The sequence below is a fragment of the Hyperoodon ampullatus genome, assembly GCF_949752795.1.
Source record: "Hyperoodon ampullatus genome assembly, chromosome: 3".
Taxonomy (NCBI): Eukaryota; Metazoa; Chordata; class Mammalia; order Artiodactyla; family Ziphiidae; genus Hyperoodon; species Hyperoodon ampullatus.
Genome location: NC_136916.1, coordinates 35,106,890 through 35,122,715, shown reverse-complemented (window position 1 = coordinate 35,122,715; position 15,826 = coordinate 35,106,890). Strand labels below are relative to the sequence as shown.

General features: G+C 40.5%; 1 protein-coding gene across 1 annotated transcript in view; it reads left to right on the top strand.

The window, feature by feature from the left end:
- ADAMTSL3 (ADAMTS like 3) overlaps positions 1-15,826 on the top strand; it is a gene marked incomplete at its 5' end in the record, with an annotated part of 559,659 nt that overhangs the window by 301,678 nt on the left and 242,155 nt on the right. Inside the window, 1 exon segment of the mRNA XM_079701202.1 lies at positions 7,184-7,229. Coding sequence (XP_079557328.1) covers positions 7,184-7,229 — 46 coding nt within the window.

Below are 15,826 nucleotides of genomic sequence, written 5' to 3'. Positions count from 1 at the left end.
TCTATCCTAAATATTGCTACTGTGTTTCGAGTCACCATTCCTGAAGTAGTACTTGCTTGACTTTTTCATTTTTTAGGACTTATGCAGTATTCTTTAGTCTATTTATGTACACATCTTAACCTATATTTTAAAATTTACCTTTAGGCCTGGGAATCTCCAAATTTTTGCTTGCTCCCTGAGCTCATCTAGTTTGAATACATATCTGAAGCTAGGGAAGATCTTAAACCAAATATAAGAAAAAAATTAAATGAGAGAATAGTGTGTTCTGAGGTATGTACATTAAGAAAAGTGTATGGTGAGGCAATATTTGTTCAACAGCTTGGTTCGTGGCATAAGGCCAGGCCTGTGGTGCACCCACTCTTTCCATGATTCTGATAAGAAACAGGGACAGTAACGTTATTTCTCTGCATAAAAATTAAATTAGATTACTTCAAAGGAAAGGCTGTAGGGTTGTTAATAATTCTGTCTTTCCTGCTCCCCACCTTTTAGGCAGCCCCAAACCTTACATACCTACTCCCATATTGAGACGATTCACTGTAATTTTGGAAGTACTCTATGATTGTTAAGAAGGAAACCTACTTCCCTTGGAAAGCTTATCAGGTCTCCTTATCCTGGAACAGCTTTAGAGACTCATTAAATTCTTCATAAATATTGAGCTTTTGTGGTCGATTTTTCTTGGAAGAGGTATGTGGAGGTGGTTACATAAAAACCAGACAAAAAGCTCTCCCAAAGCTTTAGAAGGCCTTTCAGTGCCTTCTCTTTTTATCAGTGTGCCCCTTTAAATTTATGATTTAGGAAAGGGAGTGAGTGTGGCTATTTTGCTCATTTATTTCTTTGTGGATAAAGTTATTTCAGAATTTGATTACATTTAAATACACACTCAGTTCTTTTGCACTGTAAACCATACGCCAGCCAGAATGTCTCTTTCTCTCACAGAAATTTGCAATTTGATATTCTAGTCAAGTGCCAACCATGGGAAAGACAGGTTTAAGTTAACTGCTATTTTAAAAAATTAATATATTTCTATTCTTCAAAACACATGCTTCTTAGTTTTTAAGACACTAGTATTTGAGTCAGTACATCAGCAAATGAATGCAATAAATTATACTGCTATAAACTCCAGGGAAATTTTATTAATGTTTTTAATGTATCCTCATGTGGAATCAACATATGTTTTTTATATATTCATAAATTTATGGCTTCAAAAATCTTCAATTTCAGGGTGTTATGAATGTTGTAGTGTATAGAAAATACATAATTGTGAAATGATGTTCTTGAATTTTCATATACTTCTGATAACCATTAGCTCTTGCAAATAATAATTAGAATGGAATTAAAAACTTGGAAGTAATATTTCTGCAGCTCAGTTGCTTTGAGCCAAAGGAATTATTTCCAGAATAAGCTGGCAGGTTCCTGCTTGGGGAATTAGGACTCCAGTGTCCTTAACTTTAAAATAACTTGCATTTCATTTTATGCCTGTTTCATAAAGTGGCCATTCATTTTCACACTAAATTGTAACCAAAGCATTCCACATCAATAGAGGCCAATCAGTGGGTTCAGTGTGTGTTAGGTTGGACAAAATGAAGTAGAACATGAAAAATGTCCACCAGATGGTTGGGTTAAAAAAATACCTTACTGCTGACTTATTAAAGGAATTGAGAGATAATCCTACTGCATCTTTATATCCACATCCTAGTACATAGTAGGTTCACCATAAGAAGTCATTGGAGAAGGAATGAGTCCAAAATGGTACTTTATATTTTGAGAATTCATGAAATGAAATGCTCCTTTTTTCATATCACTTTGCTGCAGTTGTAGTAGCATTTTTAGTAGAGATATACTTACATTTTAGGTTTAGATTTTCAGGCCCAACACTCAAGATGCAAGTTAGTGCCTCACAGTTAGGACATAGCAGATGGCAGTGGGGTGTAGACCACGACCATATGGTCTACACGGCAGGCCTGAGACACAAGCTGCCATCAGCAAATATGTTGTTTTCTCTTAGTGTTAAATTTTTCAAAATTGGTTTTGTTTTTCATTTAAATAACTAAAATTAAACAATTACTAAAAATGCATCTGAAAAATTATTTCTGAAGTTCTAATACACTTTTAAAGAAAATGTCATTCTTTGTATGTTTCCACAGTTTTTGTATTCCAGTATTTAGATCAATTCAAATACTCTCTTAAGCCATGTTTTTTGTAATTTGCCTGCCCCCTTGAAATTGGAATCAAAAGCTTTTTAGGGTTAAAAGTCAGCATAATACAAGAAGATTTTGGTTATCACTTCCCTAATCTATTAGCTGCTTTCCTCAATTGGGGCTTTTCCAAAAAAAACAGAGTACTTCAAATTACCCTTTCACTTTTGCTGTAATTTATTTTCTTCTTTTATCCACACATAATAAGCACAATGAAATAAGTCAGGTAAGTAAATGACCTTGTCCACTGGCATAGCTGTTGTTTCCCAGGAGAATGGAGTCATATCCTTTTGACCAAGAGAGAGACTTCTCCACCCTAATAAATTTTTCCTGCCAGACTCCCAGTTTGGTGCTTCTGGAATGTTTAAAATTTAATGTAGCCTGGCTGAGAGTTTAATAAATTTGAAAGTCCTATACCTCTGATGAGTCAGAAAGATGGAAATATACAGTGTTAGAAAATACTAAGACTGGGTCAAACTATTGCGATAATCTAGGAAGATGTTCTAAACTACAAGTCAAGAGAACTATATTAAAAAGAGGCAACTAATTGGACACTTTGTCTGTATTCCAATTTAGAAATTTAAGTATCATTTAGGTAATGCTTTTGGAGGCAGCCGTAGTGCTGTTCTTTTCACTCCAAAATGCCTTTCTCCTGTATACTTTCTAAATCCCATTAGGGACTGCACCTCCCAGAAAACAGATATGAAGAGACTGAGGTACATGATGCAATTGGAGCAGAAAGTAAGGTGAGGATGATATGAGATGTGGTGGAGAAGGGTGAGTTTAAGAAGGATTGCAAAGAAAGAAAAAGCAGTATCAAAAAGTGTATCAGGGGCTTCCCTGGTGGTGCAGTGGTTGAGAGTCCACCTGCCGATGCAGGGGACACGGGTTCGTGCCCTGGTCCGGGAAGATCCCACATGCCGCGGAGCGGTTGGACCCGTGAGCCATGGCCGCTGAGCCTGCGCGTCCGGAGCCTGTGCTGCGCAACGGGCGAGGCCACAACAGTTAGAGGCCCGTGTGCAGCAAAAAAAAAAAGAAAAAGTTTATCAGTGGAGTTCCTTGGTGGCCTAGTGGTTAGGATTCTGGGCTTTCACTTTCACTGCCATGGCGCAGGTTCCGTCCCTGGTCAGGGAACTGAGATCCTACAAGCTGCGTGGCGTGGCCGAAAAAAAAAAAAGCATACCAGACAATAAAATACAAAATAATCACTACAGGAAAAAGAAAATCAGTCATGTGGAGGGATATCTGTAGGAGATTGGAAGTATAAGAGAAGGTCAAACAAATGAGATATATATTAGAGAAAATCATAGATCAATAAAGAAATAATAGGAGCGGAGAAAGGGAACTCTAACTTAAGAATTACAGATATTCTTGGAACAAGAGCAGTAATCAAAATTATAATCTGAGAATAATATGTGGTACTGCAAGTAAAGACCTTGAGTATTCTAGTCAAAAAGGCCAACGATTTTTAGTCAAAATCAATGAAAATAAACACACAACTAGGTACACCTTGACTCTAATTTTTACTTCAAATAGTAAGAAAACAAAACACTATATGCTTCCAGGCAGAAAAATAAAACATATGTACAAAAGAATAAAAATCAGACTTCTATTCTGTGAGTCTAAATGTCAAAGGTCAATGAAACATGTCTACAGTTTTGAGGAAAAAGGAACATGAAAAAAGTAATATATCTTGCTGCATTGTCTTTCCTATGTGAAATACAAAGTTTAATAATAATATGGGAGACATTTACCCTTCTTGAAAAAACAACCAATCAAATAATACTTAGCCAACCAAGAGTTAAAAACGCATACATGAAGAAGTCATAAGATAAAAGGAATGGCATTTGTTATCCATTTCTAGATATGTATCCTAAATGTGAACAAAAATGAAAGCATAAAGATGTTTAGCAAAGCATCATTATATAAAATAAGCGTACTCAGCAATCCTGCTTCTTAGTATTTGCCCAAGAGAAATGAAAAGTTATGTTCACACAAAACCTGTATGTGAATGTTTACAACATTCTAGTTCATAATTGCTAAAAGCTGGAAACAACCCATATATCCAGTTGGTGAATGGGTAAATAAACTGTTGTACATACACACAGTGGAATACTATTCAGCAATGAAAAAGGAGCAAACTTATGGATACACGCAACAACATGGGTGGATTTCTTATGTATTACGTTAAGTGAAAGGAGTCAGTCTCAAAAAACTATACACGGTATGATTCCATTTACATGGCATTCTGGAAAAGGCAAAATTAATGGGGCAGAAAACAGATCAGTGGTTGCCAGAGGCTGAGGGTGGAGATGAGTTGACTACAAGGGAGCAACCTGAGGGCATTTATGGGGTGATGGAGCTGTTCCACATGTTGATAGTGGTAGTGCTTACACAGTTGTATGGGTTTGTGAAAACACATGAAATTGTGCATCCCCAAAAAGTGAATTTTAATGTATGTAAATTTTAAAAGTAGGGAAAAAGAAGAGGCAGCACAAATACCCACAAAAGGTAATGTCTGTAGAACAATGTGAATATACTTACAATCCTGAAGAGTATACTTAAAAATGGTTAGGATGGTAAATTTTATGTTACGTGTATTTTACCACAATTAAAAAAATTCAAATTCAAAACTACAAAAAAAGTAATGTCTGTATTATCGACTATTATGTAGTCATTAAACAATTTTTTTCCAAGGAATTATTAATAAAATGGGAAAAGGCTATAATATTAGATTAAAATGAATACGAAGTTGAATGGGCTGTATGATTTCACAACTGTAAATAAATCAGGGCAGAAACACTGGAAGATGAAATGCCAGATTATTAAGGGTAAAGGTCTTGATGATGGGATTTAAAAAATATTTATTTATTTATTGGCTGCGTCGGGTCTTAGTTGTGGCACACGGCATCTTTTGTTGTGGCACATGGGCTCTTTGTTGCGGTGCACGGCCTTCTCTCTAGTTGTGGCATGCAGGCTCATTAGTTGCCACGGGCGCATGGGCTCCAGAGTGAGCAGGCTCAGTAGTTGTGGCACTTGGGCTTAGTTGACCAGAGGCATGTGGAATCTCAGGTCCCCGATGAGGGATCAAACTGGTGTCCTTTGCATTGCAAGACGGATTCTTAACCACTGGACCACCAGGGAAGTCCCAATGATGGGATTAATGCTTGGTTTTCCTCCTTTATACTTCTTGGCACATTAGTTGTTTTCACTTACTCTTTTTGTAATTGATAAAAGTAGAATCGGCAGAAAGTATGTGCAGTGAGTTATATACTGTGAAATAGACTTGTTCAGTCATTTCATATAGGCTCATATTTAAATCACACCAGCAAAAAAGGATCTCTTTGGATCCACTTTTTAAAAGTTCTCCTCTTCCAGGGACTTCCCTGGTGGCACAGTGGTTAAGAATCTGCCTGCCGATTCAGCGGACACAGGTTCGAGCCCTGGTCTGGGAAGATCTCACATGCCGCGGAACAACTAAGCCCGTGCACCACAACTACTGAGCCTGCGCTCTAGAGCCCGCGAGCCACAACTACTGAGCCCGAGCACCACAACTGCTGAAGCCTTCGTGCCTAGAGCCCGTGCTCTGCAACAAGGGAAGCCAATGCAGTGAGAAGCCCGCGCACCGCAACGAAGAGTAGCCCCCGCTCACCGCAACTAGAGAAAGCCCGCACGCAGCAATGAAGACCCAACACAGCCAAAAAAAAAAGTTCTCTTCTTCCAGGACTAACTATTCTAAAACAAATTAATGCTTGACTTTTAATTCAAAATGGCGAGTTAAGCCTGTGTTTAGCTCTTCTTGCTCCAAATTTGCCATTGAATTGGCCAGAGACACATAAAGGGTAAAAACATAACTCCATGGAAAAACTGGGAAAGATCCCATTCACAGATGAATTATCTTTAAGGAGTTAATGTAAAATACAGAGCAGCAAGCACTGCACTGAGGAAAGGACCTGCCAGATGGAATTCCAAACATCCAGAAGGAAAGCTTGCCTGGAAGATGAGTGGCTGGGTCCCAAATCAAGTGATTGGAGGGAAGGATAGTGTGTCGTCATCCCTGGAGGATTCTCAAGCATATACATACATGCGTATATGACTTCAGATCCTAGAGGATCGGTATCCTAAGAAATCCACCCCAACACTATTTTGTAGCATTTGTTTAATAAGGCTGGTGGCTGAAGTAAAATATAAGCATTGCCTCAGGCAAATTTCTGACAGAGACCATCATACTGATTAGAGAGGGAGGTTATAGAGGGCCCAGCTAACTTGGTGACCTCAGTGAGTGAGGAAGAGAAATTCCCTTACAGGGATGTGCTACACAAATACTTCTGCCTGTAGTTTTACCTTCTTTTTCATTGAAAAAGAAAACATCTATGCACACATTACACACACACACAGTGTACATTAATTTCAGTGGTTATATAGACCCTGGGGTAAAAACTGTGCTTAAGTAATATTATTACATTAATTCAACTAAAGAATTCACTGTATTTAATGTGACACTTCCATGAGACTTTTTGGCCTCCTGATTCTTTTTTTTTTTTTTTAATTTTATTTATTTATTTATGGCTGTGTTGGGTCTTCGTTTCTGTGCGAGGGCTTTTTCCAGTTGTGGCAAGTGGGGGCCGCTCCTCATCGCGGTGCGCGGGCCTCTCACTATCGTGGCCTCTCTTGTTGCAGAGCACAGGCTTCAGACGCGCAGGCTCAGTAATTGTGGCTCACCGGGCCAGCTGCTCCGTGGCATGTGGGATCCTCCCAGACCAGGGCTCAAACCCGTGTGTCCTGCATTGGCAGGCGGACTCTCAACCACTGCGCCACCAGGGAAGCCCCGGCCTCCTGATCCTTGAAAGTTATTTCTTAGAATTTAAACTTTGAATCTTTGAGGTAATGGGCACTAATAAAAGTTTTACGTGTGCCTCGTTTTCACTTGTTTTTTTTTTTCCTGCTTGCAACTTCCATGAAATACTTATTTTCTTTTTTTTCCTCAGGAATTGCGAAGGGCAGAATATTCGATACAAGACATGCAGCAATCATGTAAGTTCTGTATGTAATAAAAACATATAATCCCATAAAACATGTTCATGTTTGAAGTTATGTACTGTAAAGCTAATGGCCTCTTGGTACTCATTGTGGAAATTTTCAATATTCATTTAATTGACAACAGGTTTTGTATATCTCATACCTGCCATTTATACTACCCTTTTAGGCCACTTCACACGTATGATCTAATTTGGTAAGCATTTAATAATTTCTGAATTCATAGAAACAATACATAATACTTGTAAATGCCTTCAGAGTTCAAAGTGCTCTATGTGTAGGATTTCACCTGACCCTCACAACTATCTCCGAGATGTTGGCATATGAGGTGTGGTTATTTCTTTATTTCAAATGAGGGGACTGGGGCCGAGGGAGGTGAAAGTATTTTCCAAAGGCTGCAAAGGAAGCATTGAACTTGAACTTGTCTAGTGCTGTTTCTCCTGCTCCAAAACACCTGTCCCACTCCCTGCAAACTGTGTTGAGGAGTACTGTAGGTGACTCAAGAAAACCACACCTGAGGAAGGGTTTGTAAACCTTGCTCTCATTCTATAGTGATCAACACAAACAAAAACTAAAATTCAAATATACAAATGTGCAATGCAAAATAAAATGTCAGAAAGCACCAATCCTATTTTCCACGTAAAACATTTCGGTTTTTTGTGATATATACTCAAATCAAAATGACAGGAATTCAAAGGAAATTCTGAAAATCTGAAGATTTAAGTGAGATTTAGGTTTTTTATTAAAAAATCCATTTTTCTCAATTAGCTATGCCATTTATTTTAAATGTTTCACTTCTGGAGGGACTGCCCATCTCTGTTCCTTCTCTGTCCTGGGCCAGTGTGAGACAGCAGTCCTGGGTAAGCATTTCTGTTCTATGGACCCAAACTTTTCCTCTTCGGACAGCCTCAAGCTCTAGACTTGGGGAGTGGAGTATAGGCAGTGTTAGCAGGACCTTTTGTCTGTGGAGCTCGAGCCACGTTTTCAGTCTATTTTAATCAGTGGCGAAGCAGAAATGTTTCTCTCTCAAACTTTGGTGGGAAAAATTGTGCTTATTTATAGGGCACTCAAAATCCAATATCACCCAGCCCTGAGGTAGCCAGATTTGTGCCCACTATGTCCTAGGAGGGATTTTGGGAGACAAGGCAAATAGGTTTCACATGTCCTGTGACAGGATGGACTTGAGGAATCGAGAGAAACACATGCGCATGGTTGCACAATTAAATGAGCTGGAATCCAGGTGGGGATGAAGGAGGGAGAGAGGTTGACCGAGCACAGACACAGGCTGGCATTTAGGTACAAGCAGAGTCTAGCATTCGTTCTTTTTTTTTTTTAATTAAATTAATTAATTTTGTTTATTTATTTTTGGCCTCACCGCACAGCATGTGGGATCTTAGTTCACCGACCAGGAACTGAACCCGTGCCTCCAGCATTGGAAGTGTGGAGTCTTAACCACTGGACCGCCAGGGAAGTCCCCTAGCATTCATTCTTACACCAGCACGTGGATGTATTAGCAGCCTCAGGGTTTTACACACAAGACATTTCCATCTACTACCTTTTGCCTGGGTGCATTTTATTTTTTAATTGCTGCTGCAACACATTACCACAAACTTGGCTTACAGCAATACAAATTTTTTATTATCTTACAGTTTTGGAGGTCAGAATTCTGATATGGGTCTCACTGGGCTAAAATTAAGGTGTTGGCAGGGCTACATTCCTTCTGGAGTCTCAGGGAAGAATCCACTTCTTTGTCTTTTCCAGTTTCTAGAGGCTGCCCACATTCCTTGGCTTGTGGCCCCTTTTTCCAACTTCAAAGCCAGCAACATTGCACCTCTCTTTCCATTTTTATGTAGTCACATCTGCCTGTGATCACAGCTGAGCACCGTTCACCCACCTGGATAATCCAGGATAATCTCCCCCTCTCAGGGTCCTTAACCTTAGTCAAAGGATGCTTTGGGCAAAGCCCCTTTTGCCATATAAGGTTACCTATTTGCAGGTCCTAGGGATTAGGTTGTGACCATCTTTGGAGAGGGTGCATTATTCTGATTAACACAATGGGACAGCTCAGCTTCTCAGACAAATTGGTCTGGCAAATTCCTTGCAGTCATTCCAGAATAAATTTCACAACAGTATGCTATCAAGGAATACTCTGTGAAGCTATCTAGGAGAATTCATTTTAAATGTCCAGATCAAGATATTACATTATGAGATTTCATTCTAGGGTTTCTCTCTCTCTCTGTCTCTGTCTCTGTCTCTGTGTGTGTGTGTGTGTGTGTGTCTGTGTGTGTGTGAGAGAGAGAGAGAGAGAGAGAGACTGCTCTAGCTAGTTCCATTCTGAGATTTCATTCTAGGGTTTCTCTCTCTCTCTCTCTCTCTCTCTGTGTGTGTGTGTGTGTATGTGTGAGTGAGAGAGACTCTGCTCTAGCTAGTTTCAAAAAGGCAGCTCTTTTCAACACAAGTGTTATAAGAGTCTAGGAGTGTTGTGCCATGCAATGTAGAGATAAAATGTAATCTACTAAAATTGGTGCATATTAGTTGCAATGGTTAGAACTTTGGTGCGCTTGAGTGAAGATCTGATGCCCCTGAGGCTCCGAGGGTCTTGGGAGTACACATGGTCTCTAATTGATGTTCCCTCGGGAGAGTCTGCAGAAACCTTTACAACTTCCAGGCTGGTGAGAAATAGATGCTTAGGAGGTGGGAGCTACTGGGGGAGGACAGCAGTGTAAATTTCACCCTCTTCTACTTCTCAGACTTGGAGTCCTAAGAGAGTCCGTAGAGAGATTTCATAAGAAGATGACATTAATTTCTGTGCTTGCCATTGCAAGTGCAGAGTTTCCAACAAAATTCCTTACAGGGAAATAAGGGAGCCCTGTGGCAGGTCTTTCACATCTGTAATGTGCAAGACACCCCTCCATCTCCATGCGCCAAGTGTCTGCAGCCGTGATACTCAAGCCCTACTGTAGACCAGATGTGGATAAAGGCAGTCCCAGCTGCAGTGTCCATGATCTGTAAGAAGTCTGTTCCTTTACAGGAGTGATTATATGGGTATATTCCATGGAATATAACATAGAAACGTTTCAAGGGCGTCAAGTGCCGTTAAGTGGATATAACCACAGTGAACTCGGTGTATGAATATGGTCACATCTTGTTTTTTCTTTTTTTACATATAATTACTGGAGAAGCTTCCTGCTTTATTAGTTAGGGATTTAGAATAACCCTCTTGAAATCTTCATCTCTCTTATCACCCCAAGGAGTCCAGAGAGCAGGAGTGGGAACTACTCTGTAGTCTATCTCAAGTGGAGAGAGAACTGAGTTGTGAGCCCTGCTGTTGCTTCTCCCTGCCTTCCAATGGCCTCACTGAAGATGGGCCATGCTCGTTCACTAGTCAGTGGCTCCCCTTTGCCTGGGGATGGGGCTCATCACCCACTCTTTTGAAGGAAGCTGCCTTTAGTGATTCCCAGGTCAGGCACTCTTTTGAGGGAAACTTGCTTCGTGATTCAAAGATGCTCACACCTATACTTCTGGGGACCTGACCATCCCATCTGATGGGAGTGCAAGATCTCCCATTCCCATCCAAGCGGTGTCACCATCAATGGCCACATAGGGAGGTGAATTGTGCTTTACGGAGAAGCAGAAGTCACCGCCGGTGAGCCCCAGAGACCTGACATTCAATCCTATTCCCGAGGTTGCTAATTCTTCTGTTCCTCCACGTGATTATTTGAAGGCTCAGGCTCTCAGCCTCCCTCCGGACCATGGAGTTTGCCACATGTGTATCAGCTTTCTAACCCCTAACCAAGATCAGTTAATAATATTAATAGCAACAGTAATAGCTCAGAGTTATTAAGTACTTGTTAAATGCTAGGCATTGTTCTGAGTGCCTTTTCATGAATAAATAAATTTAATCCTCATAATCCCTACAAAGTAGGTGTTATTTTTCTCTCTACTTTTACAGAGAAGGAAATTTAGGTAACCTGCACAGAGTCACAGAGCTGAATTTAATCCCAGGCAGTCAGGTTCCAGGCTCCTTGGAAGTGTGTACTCTTGATCACTCTGCTACAACATCATGCTTCTTGGAAAGAAGTGTGAAGAGGTCTCGAGCTTTGTCAGATAATGACATGACACCCAGACAGCAGCAAGGTCACTTCTAACAGCCCAGGAGCACATGAATTGCAGAGGTAATTGGAGGAACATTACACTTTCCGATACCATTATAGAAACTTCAACCCCAAGAACAGTAGGAAGGGCCTTCTGAATATTCACAGCTGGCCAGGGACAAAGGTCAGAGAAAGGCAGGGAGGGAGCTGAAGGCAGAGGCAACTGAAATGATATCCTCCATGCCCCTGGGCCTTCCGCTCCAGCAGCCCAGGAAGGATCCCCAGCACAGGGGAGGATCTGGCTTAACGACCCTGACAGCTACATTTCTGACCTCTGCCCACATCAGCGTCAGCGGAAGACAGGGAACCTGGGAAAAAAGCAGGTTCCAGGCATTCAAGAAAGATTGAAAATTCTTTTGTTATGGAGTCTGGATGTGTTAGGGACGTGCATTCAGAGCTCACAGACAAAGAAATTCCACTCGTGGTATGTAGGAGCCCATGCTTCACATGGCAGAGTGGGAGGCATGACCAGGAAACGAGGACCACACTTCCCTCCCTGAGAAATCAGGCATCGGTTCAGCGGCTCTCCCTGCATTCATTCTGTCAGGGGAGATGGAGCTTTGGGCTGAAGGGCCAGGGAGATTAGGGGAACAGAACATGCCTATGTGCAGTACTGGGGCTCCAGGTAACCACCATCTTCAGACATGACCCTCCGATCAGCACTCAGCATGGGCTCTTCCAGCCAGGGCTGGGCCCCAGAGGCCCCAGGAAAGAATTATCCTTATCAGGGGTGTATATAGAGCAAGTGGAGACGTTCCAAGGGCAGTCATGCATGTCAGCAAGGAGGCCTAATGCCTGAATTCACTCACTACTTGTATGTTTTTATACCAGGGTATATGAAATTAAAGGTAAAGCTGGAAGAAAACAAAGGGAACATATTTTTAAAATAAGTGTATCATAATTTGGTAAGAGTGTTTTTGTAGCATGAACACATTTTTTATATGGGCACAGAGGGAGGCATGGTTAATTCTGCACAGTGGGGTCCCTGGGCTCCCTGACAACTTTTCAGAAGAGGTGACATTTGATATGACCCTTGAAAGATCTTTTATACTCTGGATCCCATGAATGGCTAATTTCTGACAGTTTTCTCTTAGAGGTTTTTTTGTTTTTTTTTTTTTTTCCATTGCCATTTCTTCTACTCTGGTCTAGGGCCACTTCCTCTCATATCTATGTGCAGAACTCCAGTCCGTCCTGCTACCATACTGGCCCTCCTAAAATGCTACCTATTCTGTCCCTTTTTAATGTTGCTCTTCTCTGTGGATTCCAATTGCTTTTAATTCCCCTTACTTGCATTTCAGGACCTCCAAAAGATGGTAAGATTTACATCTTATTCAACACACACGTTTCACCCTGGCTGGACAAGGCTGTGCCTCATAGATACTGAATTTATTTTTGCTGTTTCTTTTTTGCTTATATCGTTTCTCATATCTTGTCCTATTCACATCACATCATCCTTCAGATCCCTTCTGAAATGTTACTTATTCAAGATGCATCATTTTCTTGTTCTAGCTGATAGTAGCCACCTACAATAATTTATTTTTATGCTAGAAAATTTGGCATTTGTTATATAAGAGGATCATGAAATTTAACTCATACTATAACATGGATATGAAGATAAAATGCTCAAATTTGCTTATACACAAATCGTGTTTCTCCTGAGTCCCTACTCACTGCTTATCTAGGAGGAAAATTAAATATCTAACCCAAATTAAAGCTTGGTCCACTCCTATTATATAAATCATCTCTTAGGTAATGGTCTGTGTCTCTTGCATAAAAATACTCAGTTTCTTAGATAATCCTCCTGTCTTGGCTTCTCTCCCTAAGTTGTTCATACAGGTTTATGTATTCTCATGGCTTTAGGGAGGAAAGGAGACCCCTGTCTTCAGAATGGTCCTCGAATGGGCGCTGGTCGTTATCTGCTGTGCTTTACTCCCTTTTTCCCTCCCTCTCCTTCTTCCCCTCCCCCTATCTCTTCCCCTTCTCCTCCTCCTTCTTCTTTTCTATGCCTCCCAGGCTGGCTACCCACTCCTGACTGAGTCAGGTCTTCCTGATCTAGGATCTATTGTTTCCTTATTAGATTTATTCTTTCCTTATTAGCTCCATTTATTCACTTTTAAATTTAACTCTTGGATAACAGTTTTATTTCCTTCATTGCAAAGTCCTACTGTAAGTCTACAAATACCAGTAATAAATAACTCACTGTTTCAATGTATTCCATGCACATAGATGCTACATCTCCAATAAGATAACAAGCTCACTAAGTAACTGATGGATTATATTCTTCTTTTGTGTTCCTTACAGCATGTCACGTAAGCAAAACCCATAAAGTATATTTAATAAATAAGTGTTGTCTTGAACTTAACTAATATGAAGAAATGCTTCTCAGGGAAAGGAAAGCAGATGGATGTTCAGCATCCAAGATTCCTAAATGTCAACTAAACTTTAGACACAAGAATCCCTAGATTGTCTTGAGCCAGGGCATGCAACCCATCTGAACCAGGCTAGACAGACTTGTGTTGACAGTGGAAGAATGCCTTGTAAATGAAAGCATTTAATGTAAGTAGTCAATGTCCCCCAAGATTACTAGAAAGCAGTATCATGTAATGGAATGCTTGTTTCTTTGGGAATCAGTCTTGGCTCTGTCATACTCTAGTTGTATGCCTTTGGGTTAGCGACTAAAGACTTTTTGTATCACAGTTTTCTCCATTACACAAACGAGGGTAATGATAATCCTGACCTACCTCGCTCAAAGGGTGGTAGGGAAGAGAGAATGTCAGTAATATTTCCTGGTAAACTAGAAAGCATGGGCTAGATATACGGCGGTCTTAATCAGGGATCATCATTTGTAAGGAACAGAAACCCACTCAAATTAGCTCAAGAAAAATGGGATTCACTGGATGGGTGAGTGGATATTTAGCGGAATTTAGGAATAAGCACATCTTGAGGGCCTGGACCCGGGAATCAGAAAGTGAAGCCCAGGTTACTTACTCCTTCAGCTGAAACCCATGTCTTATTATCTGACCTTTCATGTCTAATTCATTGCTCTTGCTGTGGGAACTGGCTCACTTTGCTTCAACATGCATCACATAAAAGAAATGGCTAGCCCAGCCCAGATTGATGTGAGTTTTCAGCTCCAGCTCTTTTGTTGCAATTCTGAATTCCTGGGAAATATTGACCTGGCGTGGACCAGATGTTTGCCTCTGATAATCAGCTGTGGCCAAGGAGGCTAGGTCACACATACAAACCTGGCCACCCTTTCAGCAAGGGCTCAGTTTAGCTGGCTTCTGTTAATTAACCATAGTTGATTTTGAGAAACTTCTTTGGTTTGAGGAGTTTAAGACATTCAAGAGTCAGACAGCTAGCACTTGTATTTCCTCAAGTGTGCTTAAGATGCTAAGTGAGCCTAATGCAAGGGAAGTTATTTTTACCCTGCTCTCTTATACTCTCTGGGTTTCAAAGAGTCAGATATAGAAGAAATTGACCCTGATTGAGGAAAGAGGAGGTGATATAATTTTGTCACTCATGATCTTCTCTATGGCTGGATGGAAGATGTCCTCATTCCAAGACAGAAATGACATCCAGTTTTAATCTTCTGCAGTTTGATACTTCCTTCTGTAGGTGTGACCTAGCTCAAGGGTTAATTTTGTGAAAACAAAGAAAAATGTGGATGTAATAGAAGATTTTGGAATGATTCACAGCAAAGTAATACAACTAATTTCAGGGCAAAGTCTACTAATTATATTTTACTTGTTCCCTACCTACTTCCAAAAAGGATTTTAGGCACTTTATCAAGGCCCAAAGCATAAACACAGTAAAATACAAAAATTAAGTAGGTAAAAAGGGGATAAATAGAAGAAATTATATTTTAAAATTCTGGCTGATAATTTGTTAATAACTATTTGCAGAAAAATAAAGTTAGATTTCTACCTCACCCCATAGATCAAAATACATTCCAAATGTAATAAAGAGTTAAACATAATTGCTAAGCTATAAAGGAACTAGAAAAATACATTTAAGTATTTATCTGTTTTCAGGGCAGGGAGGGAAAAGCATATCTAATTAGTAAAGAAAGAAACCTTAAAAGGAAATATGAATAGAGCTGACTACATAAAAATTCAAAACTTTTTTTTTTTTTTTTTTTTTTTTGCTGTTCATGGGCCTCTCACTGTTGTGGCCTCTCCCTTTGCGGAGCACAGGCTCCGGACGCGCAGGCCCAGCGGCCATGGCTCACGGGCCCAGCCGCTCCGCGGCATATGGGATCCTCCCAGACCGGGGCACGAACCCGTGTCCCCTGCATCGGCAGGCGGACTCTCAGCCACTGCGCCACCAGGGAGGCCCTCAAAACTTCTTGACTTCACAAAGCACCAAAAACAAGATTAAATGGGGAAAATATTTCTAATACAAATGACAGAGTCAATAACTTCACTATGAAATTTAATA